General features: G+C 46.1%; 1 protein-coding gene across 1 annotated transcript in view; it reads right to left on the bottom strand.

Moving 5' to 3' along the window:
* Nucleotides 1-3,032: 3,032 nt before the first annotated feature.
* Nucleotides 3,033-27,349, bottom strand: part of neurl4 (neuralized E3 ubiquitin protein ligase 4) — a 105,869-nt gene continuing 81,552 nt past the window's right edge. The window contains 9 exon segments of the mRNA XM_068023807.1: nucleotides 3,033-5,081; nucleotides 9,674-9,836; nucleotides 10,488-10,600; nucleotides 11,067-11,211; nucleotides 13,284-13,391; nucleotides 14,152-14,245; nucleotides 21,744-21,923; nucleotides 22,951-23,109; nucleotides 26,752-26,916. Coding sequence (XP_067879908.1) covers nucleotides 4,877-5,081; nucleotides 9,674-9,836; nucleotides 10,488-10,600; nucleotides 11,067-11,211; nucleotides 13,284-13,391; nucleotides 14,152-14,245; nucleotides 21,744-21,923; nucleotides 22,951-23,109; nucleotides 26,752-26,916 — 1,332 coding nt within the window. The 3' untranslated portion in view covers nucleotides 3,033-4,876.

The raw sequence follows: 27,349 nt of genomic DNA, 5'->3' as shown, positions 1-27,349 counted from the left end.
CGGCCAAAGTGGACAATTTCACTTTCCCCACATTATATTCCATTTGCCAGGTCTTTGCCCACTCACTTAACCTATCAATATCCCTTTGTAGCCCCCTTATGTCCTCTTCACAAGTACACAAGATACCACTTGGACTAAAATTAAGCTGAAGTATTGCTTCAAGATAGAACAGGAAAAGGGACACAGGTAGAAAATGGGCAAAGGCAAGTTCCAAATTGCTGTCAGGCACAGATATGAGTGATATAGTTATATATAAAGTTGCACATAGTCTGGGCTTGTATTCCCATGGATAAAGATGAAGGGGTGATTTAATTGAGGTGTTTAAGATGATTAAAAGAGTTGACAGAAAAAAGGACGTGCTTTTAGTTAGTTCCCCTCCCAACCTCAAGTTTCAAAGTGCTTTACAGCCAATGAAATACTTTTGAGGTTTAGTTGCCGTTGCAATGCAAAAGGATAGACAGGGAGAAACTGGTTACTCTGGTGGGGAGAATCTAGATCAAGGGGGCATAACTTTAAAATTAGACCGTTTGGGGGTGATTTCAGGAAGTACTTCTTCAACAAAGGGGAGTGGAAATTGGGAACTGTCCCCCAAAAATCTGTTGAGACTGGGGAGGGGTCAATAGAAAATTTCAAAACTGAGCTTGTTATATTTGTGTATTAAGGATTACAGAACCAAGGTTGGTAAAACTCCAGTCACTTCCTCCAAATAAAAGGTGTTGCTATGGGTCCTAGTTATGCCTGTCTTTTTGTGGGGTATGTTGAATGTTCCTACTTCCAGTCCTACTCAGGGCTCCTTCCCCAACTCTTTTTCCAGTACATTGATGACTGTATCGGTGCCAATTCCTGCTCTCGCCTTGAACTACATACATGATAAATGGGCGTTAAGATACAGATCAGGCTCATGATCTAATTGAACACTGGGGTAGTCTCGAGGGGCTGAAAGGCCTCTCCTATTCCTGTGTTTAAATACCCAGGTAGAGTGGAAGACTGGAATTATTCAAGCATTTGGGATGGGGTGAACCATAGGTTTCTGTATTGCTTTTGGGACATGGGCTATGTTGGAAAAGGTTCATGTATCGCCCATCCCTCTCCCCCATCCCAGTGGAAGGGGTGGGAACACCGAACAGGGGTGGGGTGATAGAGGGCCTTTTCCTTGAACCGTTGCACTCCTCACGATGATGCTCTGCAGTAGGGCGAGCTCGGCAGTAGAACGACCTCCATCGCCAGCACTCAAGTGGCATGATCAAGTAGTTTGCGGACAAGACAAAGAGTGGCCATGTGTTAGATAGCGAGGAGGATAGCTTAGGCTGCAGAAGATATTGATGGTCTGGTCAGATGAGCTGAAAAGTGGCAAATGGAATTCAACTTGGAGAAGTGTGAGGTGATGCATTTGGGGAGGTCAAACAAGGCAAAGGAATACACGATTAATAGGAAAATACTGAGAAAGGTAGAGGAAGTAAGGGATCTTGAGTGAATGCTGAAGGTAGCAGGACAGGTCGATAAGGTGGTTAAGAAGGCATATGGAATCCTTTCCTTTATTAGCCGATGTATAGAATATAAGAGCAGGGAGGTTATGCTGGAACTGTATAACTCATTGGTTAGGCCACAACTTGAGTACTGTGTACAGTTCTGGTCACCTCATTACAGAAAGGATGTAATTGCACTAGAGAAGGTACAGAGGAGATTTACGAGGATGTTGCCAGGACTGGAAAAATGCAGCTATGAGAAAAGATTGAATAGGCTGGGGTTGTTCTCCTTGGAACAGAGAAGGCTGAGGGGAGATCTGATTGAAATGTACAAAATTGTGAGGGGCCTGGGTAGAGCGGAGGTGAAGGGTCTGTTCACCTTAGCAGAGAGGTCAGTGACGAGGGGGCATAGATTTAAAGTGATTGGTAGAAAAATTAGAGGGGAGATGAGGAAAAACTGTTTCACCTAGAGGGTGGTGATGGTCTGGAACTCACTGCCTGAAAGGGTAGTAGAGGCAGAGACCCTCAACTCATTCAAAAGGCGCCTGAATATGCATCAAATGCTGGAAGGAGGGATTCGAATGAAAGTTGTTTTTCAGCCGGCACAGACACAAAGGGCCAAGTGACCTCTTTCTGTGCCTTAAACTTTCTAGGATTCTAACTAACAGTCTTTCATCTTAAGTCACTTGTTCATTTATTTTTCTTTACAATAGTCTCTCATCAGTAACAGAAGTGTTAAAAAAAAAAAGGACTTGTCCGCACTTCACTTGCTTAAAACACTTCTAACTTTTCCCAGTTCCGATGAAAGGTCATGCAGCTGAAATGTCAACTCTGTTTCTCTCCACAGATGCTGCCAGACCTGAGTATTTCCAGGAATTTTCTGTTTTTTTTATTAGCATATTTCCGTCCAGCTGACTGCTCCATCAGGCAATGACTCCTTCCCCCTCCCCCATCCCTCACTGTGCATCAGGCCGAGGGACGGGCTGAAGTGACGTTTATTTTTAAAAAGCTGGGCGGCGCAGTGGTTAGCACCGCAGCCTCACAGCTCCAGCGACCCGGGTTCAATTCTGGGTGCTGCCTGTGTGGAGTTTGCAAGTTCTCCCTGTGTCTGCGTGGGTTTCCTCCGGGTGCTCCGGTTTCTTCCCATATGCCAAAGACTTGCAGGTTGGTAGGTTAATTAGCCATTATAAATTGCCCCTAGTATAGGTAGGTGGTAGGGAAATATAGGGACAGGTGGGGATGTGGTAGGAATATGGGATTAGTATAAATGGGTGGTTGATGGTCGGCACAGACTCGGTGGGCCGAAGGGCCTGTTTCAGTGCTGTATCACTAAACTAAACTAAAAAATTGTACTCTTCGGCGAGCAGGTAAGGCTCTGTGTCTGTCCTTGTGGCACAGGGGTCGGGAACCTTTATCTCTGGCTTGCAAGCTGCCTTACAATGCAGAGACAAGGTTAAAGGATGCGTAGGAGGCAGTGGAAATTAGAGCAATCTCACATTATCATTCAAAGTTGCAAGGCTGCAGGCTTAGATTTTCTTAAAAAGACTAATACCGACTCAGTTTAAAGACCGTTATACACACATGTAGTTTTATTTCTATAAAAATGCCAACTCCCATCCTCTGAACTGCTGTTTCCAGCCCGTATTTTTTTTTAAATATATACACATGGTTTGCAAACCATAAAATTTACCCTTGAAAGGATAAACTAGCCACATGGTAGAGAGTGACCTGAGGTGGCTGACCCAGGGGAACACGTAGGGGTTAAACAAACAAATGATTGTCTGGGATGTGCCCCAGCGGAAAGAAAGGCCACCGTTCAAAATGATATCCCACCCCCCCCCCCCCATCATGTTTCCGTTTCCTCCACATTACAGTCTAAACAATAAATAAGTTACAACACATGCCCGCGTGCGTCCATACAGACATTGGGTTAAAAGTTTTACCACGTTCTGCTCTCTCTGCGGAAGGGCTCGGTGTCAGCAAAAGGAAACAAAACACCCTCCAGAAAACATTCTGCGCAAAATACAATGAGTGAGCAAACGCGTGCAGTAAGTGTCCTCGGACATCTGCTGTCATCTCTCTCTCCCCACTCCCGGGGGGGGGGGGGGGGTGAGGGGTGTGTTTGCCGCCTCTGTTGCATCGATCAGAACTTTCACTCGCTAGCCGTAGTCGAACGCCAGTTGCCTGCCATCTGATCAGACTGTAATCCATTCCGTTCCCACTGGACGCTAAGAATCCGTTTTCAAAATTGCGAATGTAAACAAAAAAGGAAAAAATGGCAACAAAAAAAAATTACAGGTGACACGCAGCCAATTGGCAGGAGAGCCCAAACAAAAACAAAAAATTTATCAGTGGTCACCAAATGATGCAAGTCAGTGATCAGAACTGGGGAAGGAAGACAGTGATTATGTGCTTCGAGACAATGAAACCCGCCAGGACTGACCGACTGCCGCGAGGTTGGGGAGCGCAATGGTCAACCGGGGAATTCCCCCTCGGAGCTGTGGAAGCAACATCTTTGCCATGTTGGACCAGATGTGTGAAGTGTGAAGTGGGAGGCCCTCCCCGCCCCCACTCCTCGCCTTCAGCGTTGCTCGTTTTTCCTTTCCTTCACAGGATCAGACAGATCTAGGAGATCGAAGAAAGCCCCCTTCCCACCCCGTTCATTTACAATCCCCTCCCTACGCCCAGCGGTTCTGTACAAGTTTTTAAATATCCCTGCAGTGGGCATGCATTCACATGCAGAGGATTAACAAAGTCTCTGTCGTCTTAAAAGTTGGTGCAGAGTTTGTACGCCTGCCCCCTCGGATGGGTGCACTTGCGTTGGCTATCTGTACCATACTTCACAGCCACGTGCTTTTTCTGTGTTCTTGCTCCCCCCAGAAAGGAGGAAATATCCAGTGTCAGGTGTTCTCTATTCCCAGCCTTCGGCCCCAGGCTTCTGGTCTGCTGCTGGCAGAACCCTCGCAAGTTCAAGTGCCCAAGCGTTTTTTTTACTTTTTTTAAAAATAAAAAAATGCTATGATAGTTTGCCACAGTGGAAACTGGGCCCCCCCCCCCGTCCCCATCAAGAATACCCCCCTCCCCAACACGCAAAAACTCAACCAAACAGGTTAGTTCGACTTTTTTTTTTTGTGTTTTTCTTTTGGACAACAAAAATGTCAAAAGTGCAGCGTTCCGTTGGTGCGAGAGCCAGTTGTGTAAAAGTGCGTAAACGCAGATGCTACAGTGTTTCAACTCTGGGCTCGCTCCCTCTCCCTTTCCCCCACCTTGGTACTTTTGTTGTTGCACTTGGATCGTGGCATCAAAATGGGATTGTTTCCCCCCCACCCAGCACCCTCCCCCCACAGTTTGCTTCGTGCTTTCTCTCTCCCCAAGTTTTGTGAGCGGTGGCAGGCGGGAGAGGGACTCCTTCACTCCACCCGGATCAGTAGGCCGTAGAGGACCGTTGAGGCCCTTTCCTTGGTGATCCACTCTATCTCACTGTTACTGAATCGGGGGTCAATTGACTCGCTGGCCCCCACTGACTGCGGCCCCATCTTGTATGACCCCGGCCGCACGCACACCTGGAAGGCCACTTGTGCATGATGATGCCTTTGGGATTTCAGGTCCTTGAATCTAAGGGAAGAATTAGCACGGTTAGCCAGAATAAAATACAAGAGTTATTTAACATCTTACAGCCACAGAAATAGGCCATTCGGCCCAATGCGTCTGTACTGGCTCTTTGAAAGAGCAGTCCAATTAAGCCCACTCCCACCCAAATCTTTCCCCATAGCCCTGCAATTTTTTTGCCCCTTTTCAAGTATTCACCCAATTCCCTTTTGAAAGGGATCATTGAATCTTCGCCTACTACCCTTTCTTGCAGTGCATTCCAGATAACTCGCCAAGTATGAAAACCTTCTCATCTACCCCCTCTCAATTTTTTGACAATTCCCTTCAATCTGTGTCCTCTGGTTACTGACCCTCCTGCCAGTGGAAATTGCTTCTCTTTATTTACTCGATCAACACCCTTCATGATTTTGAACACCTCTTAAGCTCCCCTTAACCTCTGCTGCTCTAAGAACATAAAAAATAGGAGCTGGAGTAGGCCATTCGGCCCCTCGAGTCTGCTCAGTAAGATCGTAGCTGATCTGATCGTAGCCTCAACTTCACTTTCCTGCCTGCCCCCACCCCCAACATAACCCTGAACTGTGGGTGTACCTACGCCACACAGACTGCAGCAGCTCACCACCACCTTCTCAAGGGCAATTAGGGATGGGCAACACTTGGCGTCACTCACAACCCATGAAAGAATAAAAAACCCCCATCTCCCTTGTAGATCAAAAACCTGTCTAACTCGGCCTTGAATATATTCGATGACCCTGCCCGCCACTGCTCTCCGAGGTAGAGAATTCTAAAGATTAATGGCCCTCTAAGAGAAGAAATTCCTCCTCATTTCCGCCTTTGAAGGAAGACACCTTATTCTGAAACTGTGTCCCCCTAGTTCCAGATTTCCTCACTGGGGGAAGCATCCTCTCAGCATCTACCCTGTCAAGCCCCATATGTTTCAATAAGATCACCTCTCATTCTTCTAAACTCCAATCAGTATAGGCCCAAACCGTTCAACCTTTCCTCATAAGACAACCCCTTCGTCCCAGAAATCAAGCTACTGAACCCTCTATGAACTGCCTCCAATGCAAGTATATCCCTCCTTAAATAAGGAGACCAAAACTGTATACAGCAATCTAGATGTGGTCTCACCAAAGTCCTGTACAGTTGTAGCAAGACTTCCCCACTTTTATACTCCATCCCTCTTGAATTAAAGGCCAACATTTCACTTGTCTTCCTAATTACCTGCTGTACGTGGATGCTAACTTTTTCTGTGAATCATGTTTGAGGATACCTAGATTCCTCTGTACTGCAGTATTCTGTAGTTTCTCTCCATTTAAATATTTTGTTTTTCTATTCTTCCTACCAAAGTGCATAATATTTTCAAACATTATACTCCATTTGCCAAATTTTTGCCCACTCCCTTAACCTACTTATATCCCTTTGCAGACACTTTGTGCCCTCCTCACAACTCGCTTTCCCATTTATCTTTGTATTGTCATCAAATTTGGCGACTATACAGTCGGTCTCTTCATCCAAGTCATGAATATAGATTGTAAATAGTTGAGGCCCCAGCACTGATCCCTGTGGCACCACTAGTTACAGTTTGCCAACCTGAAAATGACCTATTTATCCTGACTCTCTGCTTGTTAGCCAAATCCTCTATCCACGCCGATAAATTACCCCCAAAACCATGAGCTCTTAGCTTGTGTAGTAACCTTTCACATGGCACCTTTTGGAAATCCAAATCCCCTTTATCCACCCTGTTTGTTACACCTTCAAAGAGTTCTAACAAATCAAATAGGATTCCCTTTCATAAAACCATGTTGACTCTGTTTGATTGTATTAGGATTTTCTAAATGTTCTGCTACTACTTCCTTAATAATGGATTCCAGCATTTTTCCATTGACAGATGTTAGGCGAACTGGTCTATAGTTTCCTGCTTTCTGTCTCCTTCCTTTCTTGAATAGGGACATCACATTTGCAGGATTCCAATCCACTGGGGGATTTCCAAAATCTAGAGAATTTTGGAAGATTACAACTAACGCATCCACTATCCCTGCAGCCACTTCTTCTAAGACTCAAAGATGCAGGCCATCAGGTCCAGGGAACTTGTCAGCCATTAGCCCTATTAGTTTTCCCAGTACTTTTTCTCTAGTAATAGTGACTGCTTTAAATTCCTTCCTCCCACTTGCCATCTGATTTTCTATTGGTTTTTAGCATCGTCTACTGTGAAGACAGATGCAAAATATTTGTTCTAAGTCTCTGCCATGTCCTTGGGACCAATGGTTACTTTAGCTACTCTCTTCCTTTTTATATACTTGTAGAAGCTCTTACTGTCTGTTTTATATTTTTGCTAGTTTATTCCCATATTCTAATTTCTCCAAGTTTTTTTTTCCAGTCATCCACGACTGGCTTCTAAAAAAATTCCCAATATTCTGGCCTAGTTTGCAGAATTGTACGCCTTTTCTTTCAATTTGATACCATCCTTAACTTCCCGATTTAGCCGCAGATGGTTCCGCCTTCTCTAGAGTCTTTCCTTCTCTAAGGAGAATGATGCCAGCTTCTCTAATCTCTCCATAAAATCAAAGTCCCTCATCTCTGGCACCATTCGACTAAATCTTGTCTGTACCCTCTCCAAGGCCTTGACAGCCTTCCTAAAGTGTGGTGGCCAGAATTGGATACAATATTCCAGCTGGGCCCTATCTAACCAGTGATTGATAAAATTTTACCATAAATTCCTTGCTCGTCTAATTCGTTTTTATGGCAGGTAGGTGAGCAGGTTAAATAGCAGGAGGCTTGGGCCTAACTTGTACAGCCATGGCACACCACAGCCAGGGGACAGGCAGGTGGGAGCACTCAATATGGAGCCTTGCACACACCCGTGCGAAGCTGGACTGCAGACACCGGAGTTACCACTACAGATTCCTGCATTTTTACCAACTTCTAGCGTGGTGAAAGATACCACCCGTGGCTCAATGGGTAGCGCTGTCGGAATGCCGTGGGTTCAAGACCCACTCCTGAGTTTTGAGGCCGAGTCCAGACTGACACTCCCAGTGCAGCCCTGAGGGTGTGCTGCACTACCAGAAGTGCTGTCTTTGGGGTGAGACGTTAAACCAAAGCCCAGTCAGTCCTTTCTTTAAAAAACTCTTTCATGGGATGTGGGCGTCGTTTAAACAGATTATTCAGGCATTATCACATTGCTGTTTGTGGGAGCTTGCTTTGAAGTGACCACACTTCAAAAATACTCCATTGGCTGTGAGACATTTTGCGACTACCTGCGGTCATGAAAGACGCTATATACAATGCATGTCTTTCTTTCAAATAATCCTATGCATCTCACAAAAAAAAAGACAGGCTCGGATGGCAAACAAGAGATGGGGAGGTAGCTTTCGAGGCATAGCACACAGTGGGAAAAGATCCAGCAGAGGTTTTGGAGTCCCAGAGTGCACGATACTGAAAGGATTCAGCGATGATTGGGGCCAGGTGGGAGAATCCAGAGCAGGCCAGAGACGGAAGACTGAAGGATACAAAGGCAGTAGGACCTGGGGGTGAGATTGCAGAGGCCAGGTCGCTCGAGGCCTTGGAGGTATTTGTAAAGGAGGATAGTGAGTTGAGGGATGACAATGTAGCTAATGGAGGTGGGTAAGGACATGGACCCGATAGGCATGTACCTCTATTGGTCTAGCTGGCAGTTTGCGGAGGGTTGAGCACGGGGCGGGGGGGGGGGGGGGTCGGGGTGTCAGCAATGGCATTAAGAGAGGAGTTAAACATGGAAGAAGGATTTGAGTGGAGGAGGTGGGCGATATTACAGAGGTGGCAACAGGCAAATTTGGTAGCTGTGAGAAAATAGGATTTGAAGCTTAGCTTGGGTCCAGACAGGATATCAAAGTTGTGGAGAGATGGGGTGGGGGGAGGGGGTGGTGGTGGCATGCAGGGGAACGGATTTGAAGTTCGGGCACTGGGTTTCTGTGGTACAATCAAGCAGGGTGGCTTTGGTCTCATGCTCGGCAAAGCCTTGATGCCAGACAGCATGGGGCAGTCACGGAGTTGAGGGCAGTGGTGGTGTCGCCATACGTTCACAAATAATCTTTGATTGCCCACACCCTGAGAAACATGGCTGCCAAAGCTGCATCACTGCCCATTCCTAGTTTCACTGCAAAGATGGTGGCGGGATTGCCACTGTGCTTCACTGCAAGTATCTGTCCAGCTGCGTGACAATCACAGTCAGCCATGCACTCTGGGACTGGAGTCACCTATCGGCCAGACCAAGGAATGGTGGACAAGTTCCATTTTCCGAAGAGAAACCAGTTGGGATTTAATGACCATCCATCAGCATCCAAGGCCAATTGTGTCCTGGTATCAACCTACAAATCCCCAGATTGATTACATTCAAATTTCACAACTGGCATTGTTGGGATTTGAACTCACATCCTCCGAGTTTCTAATCAGCACACTACCAAACCATTCGCACAGTGAACTTGGGCTCTGGCCACAGGCACATCAGGTATCTCATTTTAAGCCCTCGATCGCCGCCCTCTCCCCGCCTTTCCCCACTCCACCTCGCCCACTGAAGGTGCAGTATTAGTTCGGCCGTGTAACTATATTTGCTCAGCGTTTACCGTATTTTAGGACAGAAGCGGTCAAGTCCCACGTATCGCATTGTTGGCGAGAGGTTCACTTTCACAATGTCCTTCTCCTGCACGCTGTTCTCCTCAGGATCATTGTTTTCATTCTGTAGCTCCGCTTTTGCTTGTTTGGTGCAGAAAATCGATGCATTCCCTGCTTTAATTTGGAGGAGGAGGGGTGGAGAAGAGAAGAGGACAGAGATGGCGAAGAGTCAAAGGGAGGAGAAATGTGAAGTCAAAGAGAATTTTAGTTAGTTCTTTCGGATGTTCTGAAAGCTCAGGATGCCTAACTCATGATTGCTGGACACTGCTCTGCAATGTATCAGACAGTGGCCTTTTCTAACCTGTGCTGCACTTGCTCTGGGAGTGTTTGATGGGGACAGTGTAGAGGGAGCTTTACTCTGTATCTAACCCCGTGCTGCACTTGCTCTGGGAGTGTTTGATGGGGACAGTGTAGAGGGAGCTTTACTCTATATCTAACCCCGTGCTGTACCTGGCCTGGGAGTGTTTGATGAGGACAGTGTAGAGGGAGCTTTACTCTATATGTAACCCCGTGCTGTACCTGTCCTGGGAGTGTTTGATGGGGACAGTGTAGAGGGAGCTTTACTCTGTATCTAACCCAGTGCTGTACCTGGCCTGGGAGTGTTTGATGCGACAGTGTAGAGGGAACTTTAACCTGTATCACCCTGCGTTGAACCTGGAAGTGTTTGTTGGGACAGTGTAGAGGGAACTTTACCCGTGTCAGCTGGGTGAATCTCAAATGATTCCCTCCCTGCCCAATCCCGTAATTTGCTCTCCATTCGCATACCTGATACCAGCTCCCCATGATCTAACGCCCGCCTTAGGGAGCCCACACACGTTCCGTGGTAGGCCGTGTGCCACTTTTTGTAGACGTTAGCGACCTCGCAGCGCGGATTCAGCCTTCAGGACCCAAAACAGAGGACACATTTTAGGCAACACATAAGAGAAAGAACGACCTTGCAACCATATGGTGAATTTTGTGCCTCCAGGATGTCCAAAAGTGCTTCAGCGGCCAACGCACGAGAGCTGCGATCATGAGCCCACAGGGTTAACAGCGATGGAACGAAGGTTAGCCCCTGGAGGTGGCACAGGCACTTCATATCCAGCATTACAGCGGGACCATCACCCTGAGGCCGATGTAGCCCATGTGGCATCAATCAGACACCTCATGCCCAACACTGAATCACGGCGCGACACCCCACGCAGATGCAACGAGATGGAGAGACGGTGCAGTCCCACCTCGCCGATTAAATCTCTCAAGGTTCTTTCAGTCTTCAAATCGGTTAACTCCCCGGTTGTGCTGGGGCCAAGAGTGTTGAGATCGATCGGCATTGTGACCCTTTCCCCCCTGGCCTTGACCACTAACCTGAGCGCAAACCTGCACCACCCGAACGGGAGGGCGTAGTCCTTGGGTGGGTCGCCTCGCTTGTAGTAAGCCTCATCTCCACGCAACTTGTGGCAGGATTCACAGTAGCACAGGTTGCACTTCAGCTCCTCATCGAAGTAGCCGTCTGTAATACAAGCACGGTGTCAGGGCAACCAGACTCCTTCTGAGTTACTGCGACAGTCAAACTACTTCTGATACACCCCCACCACACCGCCACCACCACTTCTCCGTTCCCTTCTCCCCGCCCTGTCACCTATTCCCTCTCTGCCCTCCATCTCCTAAAGGTACTGCGGGAACCACGTTTAAGTCTACCGTTCATGCATAAACCTGGACAGAGTATTGTTGGCTATTCAACCTCGGAGGGCATCACAGCCAATCTCAAAGGTGCCCACACCCGACCTCCACATTCAGCAGGGGTCACTGGGTAGCACCTGATCCTCCCAGCTGCATTGGACTGCACTTTCCTGCTTCCATTCTTACCTGCAATGGCTTTTCTTCCTGCTCCCAGATTCTTTCCTCGGCTGCCCCTCCCATTTCCCATCTACGAACTGCCCCTTGGTGATAGCATCTGAAAACACTTCAGGTTCCACATGTACGCTGAAGTCACCCAGCTCTATCTTCCCACTACCGTCGCTAAATTGTCAGGCTGCTTGTCAGACATCCACGACTGGATGAGCAGAAATTTCCTCCAACTAAATATTAGGAAAGCTGAAGCAACTGTCTTCAGTCCCTGCCACCGACTCCATTCCTCTCCCGAGCAATTGGTGGGAATCTAAAACAAGGGGGCACAACCTTAAAATTCAAGTTGGCCGGTTAGGAGAGAAATCAGGAAACACATTTTCCACATAAGGGGCAGTGAAAGTTTGGAACTCTGCCCTCCAAAAGGCTGCAGATGCGCGAGCTCGCTCTCCGCCACATCCCCCTACCCTCTGTGTCCTGGCCAACATTTATCCCTCAATCAACATCACAAAACAAAAAGAGATTACTTGGCCATTATCAGAGTCATTACAGCACAGAAGGAGGCAGTTCAGCCCATCGAGTCCATGCCAGCTCTCTGCAGAGCAATCCAGTCAGTCCCACTCCCCCTCCCTCCCTATCCCCACAGCCCTGCAAGTTTATTTCTCTTAAGTGACCATCCAATTTCCTTTCAAAATCATTGATCGTCTCCACTTCCACTGCCCTCGTGGACGAGTTCCAGATCATTACCTCTCACTGTGTAAAAAAGTTCTTCCTCCCCTGCACCTCTTGCTCAAACCTTAAAACTGTGTCCCCCTAGTCCTTGTACCATTAGCTAATAGGAGCAGCCATACTTTGTCGACCTTATCTAAACCTGCCAAAATCTTGTACACCTCCATCAAATTCCACCTTAATCTCCTTTGCTCCAAGGAGAACAATCTCCGCTTCTCCAACCTAACCTTGTAGCTAAATTCCTCCATCCCTGGGACCATTCTGGTAAATCTCCTCTGCACCCTCTCAGGGACCCTCACACCCTCCCTAAACTGGACCAGAACTGGACGCAATACTCTAGTTGAGGCCTAACCAGAGCTTTATAAAGGTTCAGCATAACTTCCCTGCTTTTGTACTCAATAACTCTATTTATGAAGCCCAAAATCTCATACACTTTGATAACTAATGTCCTGCCACCTTCAAAGATCTTTGCACATGACCCCCCTGGTCCTGCTGTCCCTGCACACTCTTTGCACTTGCCCAACATTGCTGCTTGTGGGATCTCGCTGTGCGCAAATCAGCCACCACGGTTCCTACATTACAACAGAATCACAGAATCGTTAGTGCAGGAGGCCATTCAGCCCATCGTGTCTGCACCGGCTCTCTGAAACAGCAATTTACTCAATTCCTTTCCCCTGCCTTCTCCCCATAACCCTGCACATTGACTACACTTCAAAAGTATTTCATTGGCTGTAAAGCTCTCATTGTTCGTGAAAGGTGTTATATAAATGCAAGTCTTTCTTTTCTTGCTATCCAGTCCTGACACACCCTTCCTTCTTCCTATGTCGATCAAACTGTCTCCTACTAGTTCTTTCGCAGGACCTGAAAACTGTGGAAGGCCTTCAATCTCTCAGTCGAACAATCTACCAGTTTCTAAAACCCAGGCTGTCGCTCACGACACACTGATGCACCTGAACATCCCTTCTGTCCTCGACCACGGTGCCTGGTGTTCAAATGGAATCTTCTCACCTGGCAGTGGAAGGAGTTCCTTAAACCTAGCACAAAGTGCCTGATATTCACACGTTTTCATGGGATTCACTTCAGGAGGTGGTGTCCAGCACAGGTTCTCCTTGATACCTGGGAAAGAAGAGCAGAGACCTCAGTGTGTGAACCATTGGGAAAGAGCGATGAATGGGCTGTTGGATGCCCAGAGGAGATGGAATTGAGCTTTGATGCTCTCCCCATCAGACAGCCTGCCGACACTCACTGTATGTGTCAGTTGTGACTCAGTGGGTATAGCATTCACATAGCAGAGTCAGAAGGTTGCGGATTCATGCCCCACTCCAGAGAATGGGGCAATAAAATCTAGCCCGACAGTCCCAGAGCAGTACTGAGGGAGCGCTGCACTTTTGAAGGTTCCGCCTTTCAGATGAGACGTTAAACCGAGGTCCTGTCTTCCCTCTCAGGTGGAGGTAAAAGATTCCATGGCCACGATTTTGAAAAGGGGCAGTGGAGTTCTCCTTGGTGTCCTGTCCAATATTTATCCCTCAATCAACATCACTAAAACAGATCAGCTGGCCCTTATCGCTTTGCTGTTTGTGGGATCTTGCTATGTGCAAATTGGCTGCCACACTTCCTACATTACAACAATGGCTACATTTCGACAAATAAAAGCACTTCATTGGCTGTAAAGGGCTTTGTGATACCCAGCGGCCGAGAAAGGCGCTATCTAAATGCAAGTCTTTTTCTCTTCTGCTCTGGTCCGGCTGTGAATAATGGACGCTCGGTTGAGGTACCAGAAAAACGTTTGCGCAGCCAGTTCCGTCTTAAATGAAAGGTTCCTCTCTCGCAACCCAGATCATCTGAAACCAAGCACATCGGGACCATATTCACTTACCATCAACGACGTCAGCCTTTTCCACATCACCTTGGCAACGTAAATGGCCGCCATCACCTCCTATGGTCATGATATCATTGGGCACTATGGTAACCTGCCAGACATTAAGATGCATCAGCCTTGAGGCTTCCAGGTTAAGGGAGCAATTCAGCATTTTTCCAAAAACCTTGGGACTCAAAAGCGAGGGTGGTCAAGAAGGAACTAGAACTTCTGTTTTGACCCATTTCCAGAATTCCCAATCAAAACCCACAAGTTGGATACAAAGGGTGTAAAAGGAAATGAGGAAATTGCAGATGCTTTAACCATAATCTTCCAAACTTCCCTCTCTTCATGAATTGTCCCCTTAGATAGTAAAATTGCGAATGTAACTCCATTACACTTAAAGGCCAGAGAAAGAAACCATGATTTCATTGACTTGTTAGTCTATTAACTCATTGGTGAAGTTATTGGAATCTGTCATTATGGACAGAGGGACTGAGCTCAGAGAAACATGAGCTGATTAGAGGGAGCCAACCTGAATTTGCAAAGATTAGGTATGTCTAACAAACCTAATTGATTTCACTGAGAACGTAAGCAAAGCAGTAGAGAAGGAAATGTCTTATTGATATAGTTTGTATGGACTTCTAGAAAGCATTCAATAAAGTTCCACTGTGAGCTAAAATTAATGCTCAGGGAATTGATGGCAAACTATTGACCTGGTCAGGTGATTGGTTAGGCAGTATGGATATGCACTCAAATTAGAAGGTGATGATCTGTGCTGGGGCCTCAACTATTCACTACATTTATTAATATTAAGTGACAGCCATTCGCTAGTTCATTCCTCAGGGCAAATGCCTCGACCAATCTGAGTCAAGCTTTTTGGTTTAAATTTCAAACAACAGCTTGGCAGTTAACTGTCAGTCACCATAAACTGGTGCATTCCCCCATGGCAACACCTTTACCAATCAGAGTTCATTTGCCAACCAATCAGCACTCTCTTCTCGTACAGTATAAGTTTGTTGCTTTCCCTTCCTTAGGTATTCTTGCGAATTGTCCTGATGAGTGCAAGACGAATAGCTTTGACAAAATGTCACTGTTTTCAGCAATACTCAACATTTATTAATGACTTAGATATATAATAAAGGGACATATATTCAAATTTGCCAATGACACAAAGAATGGTGGTACAGTTAGTAGTGTAGCCAGGAGCATAAAATTACAGAGACACTGATAGATGAGTGGGCGAAACTGTGGCAGGTGGATCTCAATACAAGCAAATGTGAGATCATCCATTTTCATAGAATGTTTACAGCACAGGAGACTGCCACTGGGCTTATTGCATCCGTGCCAGCTCTCTGCAAGAGTAACTTAGCTAGTCCCACTCTCCCGTCTTTTCTCCGTAGCGCCGCAAATTATGTCTCCAAGTGCTTAACCAAGTCCCTTTCGAAAGACACAACTGAACCTGCCTCCACCACACTCTCAGGTAGTGCATTCCAGATCCTAACCACTCGTTGCATCAAAAGGTTTTTCATGTCACCTTTGGTTCTTTTGCCATTTACCTGAAAGCATGTCCTCTGGCTCTCGAGTCTTCCATCGATGGGAACAGTATCTCCCCATCTACTCTGTCCAGACCCCTCATGAATTTGAACTCTTCTACTAAATCTCCTCTAAGGAGAACAGCACCAGTTTCTCCAATTCGTCCACACATCTGGAGTTCCTCATCCCTGGAACCATTCTTGTAAATCTTTCCTGTACTCTCTCTTAAGCCTTCACATACTTCATAAATTGTGATGCCCAGAATTGGACACAATACTCCAGGTGAGGCCCAACCAGTGTTTTATAAACGTTCACCATAAAACCTTGCCTTTGTACTCTATATGCCTCTATTTTTAAGGCCTGGCATTCCCTATTGCCTTATTAACCACTTTCTCAGTCTGCCCTGCCACCTTTAATGATTTGTGCAGATATACCCCCAGGACCCTCTTTAAAACTGTATCCTTTATATCACCTCTCCTCCTTCTTCCTACCAAAATGAATCACTTCACACTGTTATGCATTAAATTTCTAAGTTTCTGTTCAATGGTAACTCTATCACTGTCGACATCCTGGGGGGGTTCAGCAATGGTAATCGCTGGTTAGGATCTGGAATGCACTGCCTGAGAGTGTGGCGGAGGAAGATTCAATTGAGATCTTCTAAAGAGAATTGGATAATTATCTAAAAAGAAAAGAATTTACAGGGCTGTAGGGAAAAGGCGGGGGAGTGGGATTAGGTAAATTGCTCTTGTAGAGAGCCAGCAAAGACACAATGGGCTGAATGGCCTCCTTCTGTGCTGTAATCATTCAATGGACATAATTACTGTGGCTACAAGAGCAGATCAGAGGCTGGGAATTCTGTGCAGAGTAACTCACCTCCTGTCTCCCCAGTGCCTGTCCACTGTCTACACAAGTCAGGAGTGTGATGGAATACTCTCCACTTGCCTGGATGGGTGCAGCTCCAACAACACTCAAGAAGCTCGACACCATCCAGGACAAAGGAGACCGCTTGATCGTCACCCAACCCACCACCTTAGACATTCATTCCTTCCACCACCCAGCACACAGTGACCGCAGTGTGTACCATCTACAAGACGCACTGCAGCAACTCGCCAAAGCTCCTTAGTCAACACCTGCCAAACCCTTGACCTCTGCCACTTGGAAAGACAAGGGCAGCAGTTGCATGGGAACACCACCACCCGCAAGTTACCCTCCAAGTCGCACACCATCCTGACTTGGAACTATATCGCTGCTCCTTCATTGTCACTGGGTCAAAATCCTGGAACTCCCTCCCTAACAGCACAGTGGGTGTACTTACACTACATGGACTGCAGCAGTTCAAGAAGGCAGCTCACCATTCCCTGCTCAGGGGAAATTAGGGATGGGTGATAAATGCTGGCCTCGCCAGTGAGGCTCACATCCCAAGAATGAATTAAAAAAAACAATTATAAGTAACAGAAGCAGAAATTGAGTATTCTGGCCTTGCTCTGCACCTCTAAGCATATATCACCCCCTTTGTCTCGAACAGACCCCGCTCACGATTTACATACCGGTAGAAGGTTTTTGGGTTACCTTTTATGATTAACTGCCATTCTCTTCTCATATTCTTTCTTTGCCATTCTTATTTTCCTCTTCACTTTCTCTCTCTCAACTGATGGTATTTGGCCTGGTTCTCACTTGAAGAATTCACCTGACATGCCTCAGATGCCCTCTTTTTTTGTTTCTTCATATTTTCTATCGCCCTCCAAGGAGCCCTGGCTTTGGTTCCCCTACCTTTCGCTCTTGTTGGAATGTACCTAGCCTGCATCTGATACATCTCTTCCTACAACCATTGTTCCGTTACAGATTTTCTTGTCAATCTTTGGTCCCATTTTACCTTGGCTAGACCCTGTCTCATCCCATTGGGAAGTTAGCCCTCTCCAGTTGTTCCTTGCTCTTCTCCATTACTAATCTAAACCTTATGATACAAAGATCACTCCTATCCAAGTGTTCCCCCAGGAGGCAGAAAGTAGGAAACTACAGACCAGTTAGTTTAACATCTGTCGTTGGGAAATTGTTAGAATCCATTATTAAGGAAGTAATAACAGGACATTTAGAAAGTCAAAACGCAATCCATCCGAGTCAGCATGGTTTTATGAAGGGTAAATCGTGTTTGACTAATTTGCTAGAGTTCTTCGAAGCTGTAACAAGCAAAGTGGATAATGGGGATCCTGTAAATGGAGTATATCTGGATTTCCAGAAGGCATTTGATAAGGTGCCGCACAAAAGGTTAATACACAAGGTAAGATCACATGGGGTTAGGGGCAATTTATTAGCTTGGATAGAGGATTGGTTAACCAACAGAAAACAGAGAGTCGGGATAAATGGGTCTTTTTCTGGTTGGCAAGATGTAACTAGTGGGGTGCCACAGGGTTTGGTCCTTGCGCCCCAACTATTTACAATCTATATTAATGACTTGGATGCAGGGATAGAAGATACTTTGCAGATGACACTAAAATAGGTGGGATAGTAAGTTGCAATAAAGAAATAAGAAATTTACAAATGGATATGGATAGGTTAGGTGAATGGGCCAAAATTTGGCAGATGGAGTTTAACTTGGATAACTGTGAGGTTATCTACTTTGGTTAGAAGAATTGAAAGGCAAATTATCTAAATGGAGAGAAACTTCAGAATGTTTTGGTGCAGAGGGATCTGGGTGTCCTCGTGCATGAATCGCAGAAAGCTAGTTTGCAGGTACAGCAGGTAATAGGAAGGCAAATGGAATTTTGGCATTTACTGTGAAAGGAATAGAGTATAAAAGTAGGAAAGTGTTGCTGCAACTGTACAAGGCATTGGTGAGACTGCACCTGTAGTATTTTGGTCTTCTTACTTGAGAAGGATGTAGTTGCATTGGAGGCAGTTCAGAGGAGGTTCACTAGATTGATTCCAGGGATGAGGGGTTTGTCTTTTATGAAGAGAGATTGAGCAGTTTAGGCCTTTACTCTCAAGAATTTAGAAGAATGAGAGGAGATCTAATTGAGGTATAGATGATTAAGGGGATTGACAAAGTAGACGTAGAGAGGATCTTTCCCCTTGTGGGGCAATCTAGAACAAGAGGTCATAGTTTTAGGATAAGGGGTAGCAGATTTAAAACAGAGATGAGGAGCAATTACTTCTCTCAAAGGGTTGTGAGTCTGTGGAATTCACTACCCCAGAGTGCGGTGGATGCCGGGACATTGAGTAAATTTAAAGGAGATAGACAGACAGATTTTTAATTAGTAAAGGGTTGAAGGGTTATGGAGAACGGGCAGGAAAGTGGAGTTGAGACTGAGATGAGATCAGCCATGATCGTACTGAATGGCAGAACAGGCTCAAGGGTTGAATTGCCTACTCCTGCTCCTAGTTCATATGACCTTATAATACACTTCAGAAATTCCTCCCTCTTTACTCTAACATTATCCCAAATCGATATTTGGGTAATTAAAGTTGCCAATATTACCACTGTATAATTCTTGCACATCTGATTTCCCTGCAGATTTGCTCCTTTATCATGCTCTCACTATTTGGAGGCCTGCAGAATACCCCCGGTAGTGTGATCATACCCTTCTTGCTTCTCAACTCTAACCAAATGGATTCTGTCGTTGCCCCATCAAGGATATCTCCTCGTTCCAATACTATAACATCTTCCCTAATCAGTACTGCCACCCCACCTCCATTTTCTCTTCCCTATCTTTTCTGAACACTTGGTATCTGTGAATATTAAGTGCCCAGTCCTCACCATTTTTAAGCCACATTTCCGTTATTGCCACTGCATCATATTCCCACATGACTATTAGCGATTGTCGCTCACCAACTTGATTCACCACACTTTCTGCATTTACACACATGCATTCTAAATCGGTCTTTGTATCACTCATAGTCCTTCTAGCTTGCTCCGATCCAATATGGTACTACTTCCTTCTTTCGTACTATCCAGCACTCTCATTCCTTTATATACCTTATTCCTCTTTTCTACCTCTATATGCTGTTACCCATCCACCTTCCAATTTAGTTTAAACCCTCCCCAACCACACTAGTGAACCTCACTGCGAGGATATTGGTCCCAGTCCTGTTGAGGTGCAACACATCCCTTTTGATTAGGTGCCTCCTGCCCAGAACTGGTCCTAATGCCACAAGAATCTGAAGCCCTCTCTCCTGTATCGTGCCTCCCCATCCTCCTAATTCTACTCGCACTGGTGCATGGCATTGGACTGGGAGCAATCCAGTGAATACTACCTTTGAGGTCCTACTTTTTAAACTTCCTCCCTAGCTCCTGAAAGTCTGATCATAAGACCTCAATACCTACCCTCTCCATGTTGTTGGTACTGACTCCCTTCCCCTGAAAAATATTCTGCACCCTCTCCATGATGGACTTTACCCTGGAACCAGCGAGGCACACACCGTTGTGGGACTCACAATGACGGTTACAGAAACCCCTGTCTGCCCCCCGAATTATGAAATCTCCTAAAACAATGATATTTCTACCCTTTGCTGCTCCCCCCCGTGTAGTCCCTTGCCCACTGGGACGACCGTCTGGATTACACTCTTTCAAGGTGTTGTCATTCCCAGCAGTCTCCAATGCCGAGTACTGGTCTGAGAGTGGCGCATACCCTGAGGACTCCTGCACTTACTGCCTCTTCTGAATGGCCACTCATCTACTATCCTGAACATATTCTGCCTGTGGGGTGGTCACCTCCTGGGATGTACAATCTAGAAAACTCTCCGCCTCCCTGATGACTCCAGCTGCCCCTCAAACTTGGAAGCCCTGAGCTCGAGCTCAAGCAGCTGCAGACACTTTCTACATACGTGAAGTGTCCTGAAGTTCCCACATGGTGCAGGAATTGCAAGCAACAGGTTGCAACTGCCCGTCCATGAGCTAAAAAGAATCGCTATTCCCCCTTATAAAATCTAGTCAGTACCTAGTTTAAACTATTAATTTTAAGTACTGTCTCTAGACCTTTAGCTCTCAGGCCTCGCTGTCTCCGGCTCCGTCTCTTGGACTGTTCCTTATTTATTTAAAAAAGTACTAGAAGAGCACCTCCTCCCTCACTGCATCAAATTCCCTCACTCACCAAATTCCCCGGGTTTAGGTACCCTGTAGAAGCAGTACTCCGTAGAGCTGGAGTTCGTGCTATTTACTCTGTGCGTTTTCGAAAGCCTCCTGTAATTAAACTAGCAAAAAACTAGGGAGTCTTGGTACAATTGTATAGGGCTTTGGTGAGACCACACCTGAAGTACTATGCACAAGTTTGATCGCCATGTCTAAGGAAGGATACAGTAGCCTTGGAGGCGGTGCAGTGAAGGTTCATTAGATTGGTTCCTGGGACGAGAAGTTTGTCATACGACGAGAGGCTGAGAAAATTGGACCTATACTTTCTGGAGTTTAGGTGATTTCATTGAAACATACAAGATTCTGATAGGAGCCTGACAGGGTAGACACTGGGAGGCTGTTTCTCCTGGCTGGGAAATCTAGAAGATGGCAGCATAGCCTCAGGATAAGGAATTGAAGATTTAGGACTAAGGTGAGGAGAAATTTCTTATGTTCTTAAAAAGTGTATGCACCTCTGGAAAGCAATTGAATTATGATATTACATCTACAGAGTGGGAAGGGAGTATGGTCTATTGGGATTCTTTACCATAGGAGTGAATGGGAAGGGGCTTGCTCCATTATTTGCATACACCAGGAGGAAACCAGAAGGAGTTTGGCTCATTGGGGCTGTATACAAGGACAGAGTTAACGAAAAGGGTTTGGCCTACAGCGATTTTACAATTATAACAAGAGCGATTAGGAAAGAATTTGATGCATTTGATTTTATACAAATGGGAGCAAATTAAAATGGGTTTGGGAGACTGCGACTGTTTGCAATGGGAGTAAATGGACTGGCGTTTAGTGGTTGAGATTGTCTATAATGGGAGTTATTGTCCATTGCCAATTTATGTAATGGGCGTGATTGAGCTGAGGGTCAGCCCGTTGAGATGCAGTCAGTCCATTTTCTAAGCTTTGTAGGTCACACCCACCCCACCCCCCCCCCCCCCACCAATGCCCCTGCGGAGCCACTCACCTGTTCACACTGGCCATACAGGTCAATGACTACGAAACACGGGTTGGGAATGTCTTGGGCAGCCACACCTTGGTCCATTCCATTGACAAACAGGTGCAGGCCGTGTGTGTTGTCCACCAGGAGTCCAAGAACAGTTCCCTCTGGGCACGTGTCAAGGTTGGGACCATAATTGTCACAAATCTAACCAAAAAAAAAAAAATTGGAAGAGAAATAAACATGCCTGCACAACTCTGAGATGCCCTTTATTTAATGGGTCACATTGGCCAATAGTTGAGCAGTCACTCCCCACTGGTATCACCAACTGTGCTACTAAACTGCTCAGGCCAGGAAGGATGCCTGGGTCCATTCCCAATTGGTGCCATGTTAGCAGATAGAATCTTACAGCAAAGGAGGTGGCCATTCAGCTTATTATGTCTGTGCAGCTCTTTCCCCATAATCCTGCAATTTTCTCCCCTTTAAGTATTTATCCAATTCCCTTTGGAAAGCTATTAAAGAATCGGCTTCCAGCATCCTTTCAGACAGTATGTTCCAGAACATCAGAACTCCCACAGCCAAAAGACTTGCAGGTTGATAGGTAAATTGGCCATTATAAATTGCCCCCAGTATAGGTAGGTGGAAGGCGAATATCGGGACAGGTGGAGATGTGGTAGGAATATGGAATTAGTGTAGGATTAGTATAAATGGGTGGTTGAAGGTCGGCACAGACTTGGTGGGCCGAAGGGCCTGTTTCAGTGCTGTATCTCTAAACTAAACTAAACTCTGCATAGAATTCCCAATGGGATTTATTAGTGACTTTCTTATATTTACAGCCCATAGCTTTGGACTCCTCCACATAACTTCTCTACTTTTGAATTCTATCCCTCTAGAAAGCAGATCTGTTTAGGAACTTAAGCTCCCTTCAAGGAGCCTGATATTGCTCTCGATTCTTAGTGAGTTCTTTAAGCACGAGTTTCTAGATTTAGGACTCAGTCTGCTGCGCCGTATGCTGTCTTAAGATGAATGCTTAGGAACAATAATAACTGTTAAATTTAACATCTATTACTATCTCCAGCTTCTCTGAACCTGTCATTAAAAGGAGGGATGATCCAACATTCCTGATCGACAGCCCTCACTGCAAATGTGGTCGTTATAAAGATCAAGCCAGGGCCTTTGGCGTGAAGTAGCGCAGGGAGAGCACCATAGGAAGAAGAAAGCTCCCCATTCTCACCTTTAACGAATTGTGAAACACAGAGTCTCGCTGGATGAGCCAAGCAGAACGTTTGATGGAGGCGGCGGTACCTGGGAAATTAAACCGCTCGGGAGAATTTCCGATCACTCCCAATGACAGCGAAGACGTCCACTGAGAGTTTAAACGATCAATCTGAATCTGAGGACAAATAAGTTTTTTTTTAAATCATGTAATTTATGGTTTTCTATACTCCTGAGCACTATCTTCTGGTGAGGAGAATCCAGAACAAGGGACGACAATGTTAAAATTACAGCTAAACAGGTGATTTTTCCACACACTGTAGTGATAAACTGGAACGCCCTTCCCCAAAACAGCTGTGGGTGCTGGGGCTTACAAAACTGAGATTGATGGTTAATTGTTGGGTAAGGCTCACACAAGTCAACGGAGTTGAAGTACAGATCAGCCATGATCTAACTGAATGGCGCAACAGGCCGGAAGGCCTGAATGGCCCTCCTCTTGACGTTACTGTTTCAGTATCTCCCTGGGATGGTGGTAACTCACACTGATCGGATAGTCCTAGATTTAATGTGGTGTTAGGAACTATTGGGATGCTGCATCTGACCTTTGCGCCCATGGACTAGTAAGACAGGAGGGAGGGAAAGAAATCTCAGTCCCTGGGACCCCAGGACATTCCAAAGCACTTTACAGCCAATGAATGACTTTTGAAGTGCAGTCACTGTTGTATTGTAGGAAACGGGGCTGCCAATTTGTGCACAGAAAGCTCCCACAAGCAGCAATGAGATAAATGGCCTGTTTTAGTGGTGCTGGCCAGCAAACCATAAAACCAGAAAAAAATTACGGCGCAGAAGGAGGCCATTCAGCCCGTCGTGTCCGTGCCGGCCAAACAAACTAGCCGCCCAATCTAATCCCACCTTCCAGCACCTGGTCCATAGCCCTACAGGTTACAGCACTTCAGGTGCAGGTCCAGGTATGTTTTGAAAGAATTGAGGTTTTCTGCATCCACCACCATTCCTGGCAGTGAATTCCAGACACCCACCACCCTCTGGGTGAAAAACATTTTTCTTCATGTCCCCTCTAATCCTTCTACCAATCACGTTAAATCTGTGTCCCCTGGTAACTGACCTCTCTGCTAGGGGAAACAGGCCCTTCCTGTCTACTCTATCTAGGCCCCATCATAATTTATGTACATCTCAATTAAGTCACACATCAGCCTCCTCTGTTCTAAGGAAAACAACCCTAGCCTATCCAATCCACCGGGGAGAACTCTCCTGTGCATCTTCAAATAGTGGCCATGGCATCTTTTACATTCACCTGAGAGGACGGACAGGGCCTTGATTCAATGTCTCATCTGAAGGAAGGCACTTCTGACAGCACAGCACGCTCTCAGTTCTGCGCTGGGAGTGTCAGCCCAGATTATGTGTTGAGCGAAGGAGAAGGAGGCTGTACTCTGGATGGGAAAGGCTGGAGGCAAGACGTTGATCGTGGGATCAGCTGGAAGATTGGCATTGGGATGAGGAGGGGAACTCCCTCAATACTGGCACTGGGAGCAGCAGTGTAGCTATTATGTGCAAGTCTCTGGAGCGGGACTGGAACCCACAACCCTCTGTTGAGCAGGGACCTCACCATTATGGAATACTGCAGATGAACACTGCTTCAGAGTAAAGCAAGACAATGAAATACAGGGAGCAAATGCCTAAAAAGTGGCCAGCTTGAGAGAGATACTGGGAAGGACTTGCCAATGCCACAGGCCAGAAGCTCATCAGGGCAGGTTAAGTGGAGGTAAATACTCAGCCTTTCATATGAGCTCCAGTGCAGTGAAATGGTTGGACAGACAGGACTATATTCTCATCTCGGATCTGGCAGACCAGGATCAGCTGAACGGCGTCCCTTGTCTGGATTTATCTCCTGAGCAGGCAGTACATGACTAAACTTAGAGCCCTCACCATTATCAGTAGGACACTTTCTAAGCACAGCCAAGAGCTCAACGCCGAGGTAAGATTGGCATCTGCTCGTAGCTCCCCACCCATGGAAACCATAGAAAAGTTACGGCACAGAAAGAGGTCATTCAGCCCATCGTGTCTGCACCAGCTGAAACAACTAGCTGCCCATTCTAATCCCACTATCCAGCACCTGTTCTGTTACCTTGCAGGTTACAACACATCAGATACAGCTCCAGGTACCTTTTAAAAGAGTTGAGGGTTTCTACCTCTGCCACCAGACACCCACCACCCTTTGCTAGGGGAAACAGGTCCTTACCGTCTACTCTAGCTAGGCCCCTCATAATTTTGTACACCTCAATTAAGTCACCACTCAGCCTCCTCTGTTCTAAGGAAAACAACCCTAGCCTATCCAATCTTTCCTCATCGCTGCAATTTTCAAGTCCTGACAACATTCTTGTAAATTTCCTCTGTACTCTCTCCAGAGCAATTATGTCCTTCCTGTAACGTGGTGACCAGAACTGTACGCAATACACCAGCTGTGGCCTAACAGCGTTTTATACAGTTCCAGCATTACTTTCCTGCTTTTGTATTCTATACCACAGCCAATAAAGGAAAGCATTCCATGTGCCTTCTTCACCACTCTATCCACCTGTCCTGCCACCTTCAGGGACCTGTGGACATGCACTCCAAGGTCTCACACTTCTTCTACCCATCTCAATATCCTCCCGTTTGATGTGTATTCCCTCACTTTATTTGCCCTCCCCAAATGCATTACCTCACACTTCTCCGGATTGAATTCCATTTGCCACTTTTCTGCCCACTCAACCAAACCATTGATATCATTCTGGAATCTACAGCTATCCTCTTCGCTATCAACTACACGGCCAATTTTTGTGTCATCTGCAAATTTCCCAATCATGCCTCCCACATTTAAGTCCAAATTGTTAATATATACCACAAACAGCAAGGGACCCAACACTGAGCCCTGTGGAACGCCACTGGAAACAGCTTTCCATTCACAAAAACATCCATCGACCATTACCCTTTGTTTCCTGTCACTGAGCCAATTTTGGATCCAACTGATCACATTCCCCTGTATCCCACGGGCTTTTACTTGTCTGACCAGTCTGCCATGCGGGATCTTGTGAAATGGCTTACTAAAATCCATGAAGACCACATCCGCTGCACTACCCTCATCAATCCTCCCTGTTACTGCCTCAAAAAATTCAATTAAGTTAGTGGGAGACGACCTTCCCTTAACGAACCCATGCTGGCTATCACTGATTAATCCGTGCCTTTCTAAATGACAGTTTATCCCACCTCTCAGAATTGATTCTAATAATTTGCCCATCACAGAGGTCAGACCGACCGGCCTATAATTATTTGGCTTAACCCACGCACCCTTTTTACACAATGGTACAACGTTTGCAGACCTCCAAACCTCTGGTACCTCTCCTGTATCCAGTGAGGATTTGAAGATGATCCTCAGAGCATCCGCTATTTCCTCCCTGGCTTCCTTTAACAGCCTGGGATACAATCCATCCGGCCCTGGTGATTTATCTACTTTCAAGGATGTCAGACCTTCTGGTACTTCCTCTCTCATTATGCTTATTGTATCTAATATTTCACACTCCTCCTCTTTAACTACAATGTCTGCATCAACCCTCTCCTTTGTGAGGACAGAGACAAAGTATTCATTAAGAACCCTGCCCACATCTTCTGCATCCATGCATAAGTTACCTTGTACATCTCTGATAGGCCCTAACCTTCCATTCAGTATTCTTTTGCTCTTAATGTACTGATAAAACATCTTTGGGTTTTACTTGATTTTACCTGCCAATATCTTTTCATGTCCTCTCTGCTTTCCTGGCCCAGTTACCTGAAAGAGTAGTTGCCGGGGCAATGGCTGGGCAGATGCCACGATGCCCTGGTTGTAGCTGGCCACCCGGGTGGCAGTGTGGCCACTGTTGGACAACAGGATGTTCTTGCCATGATTCTCCATGAACTCTACAGTTGTTGTGAAAACTGAAGCCTCATTCTCACACTGAAAGAGAAGCAGCATCCAATTAATAAGGTGCGTGGAGTTGGTGAGGCTGAAAAAGACAAGGTTAAAATACACCCAGGCCTAAACTCCAGATTACAAAAAAAGGTTATAGAGGTACTAGAGATGTCACAGAAAAAACTGATACCAGAACTGCGAGGTTATAACTATCAGGAAAGACTGAATGGGCTGGGGCTCTTTTCTCCTGGAAAGAGAAGGCTGAAGGGTGACCTGACAGAGGTCTTTAAAATTATGACAGGGTTCAGTGCTGTGGATGTAGTGAAGATGTTTCCTCTTGTGGGGGGAGACCAGAACTCAGGGCCGTCAATATAAGACAGTCACTAATAAATCCAATGGGGAATTCATGAGAAACTCCTTTACCCAGAGTGGTGAGAAAGTGGAACTTGCTGCCACAGGGAGTAGATGAGGCAAACAG

The sequence above is a fragment of the Heterodontus francisci genome, chromosome 48 (genome assembly GCF_036365525.1).
Source record: "Heterodontus francisci isolate sHetFra1 chromosome 48, sHetFra1.hap1, whole genome shotgun sequence".
NCBI lineage: Eukaryota > Metazoa > Chordata > Chondrichthyes > Heterodontiformes > Heterodontidae > Heterodontus > Heterodontus francisci.
Note: the sequence above shows the minus strand (reverse complement) of the source record. Positions and strands in the feature narration are given on the sequence as shown.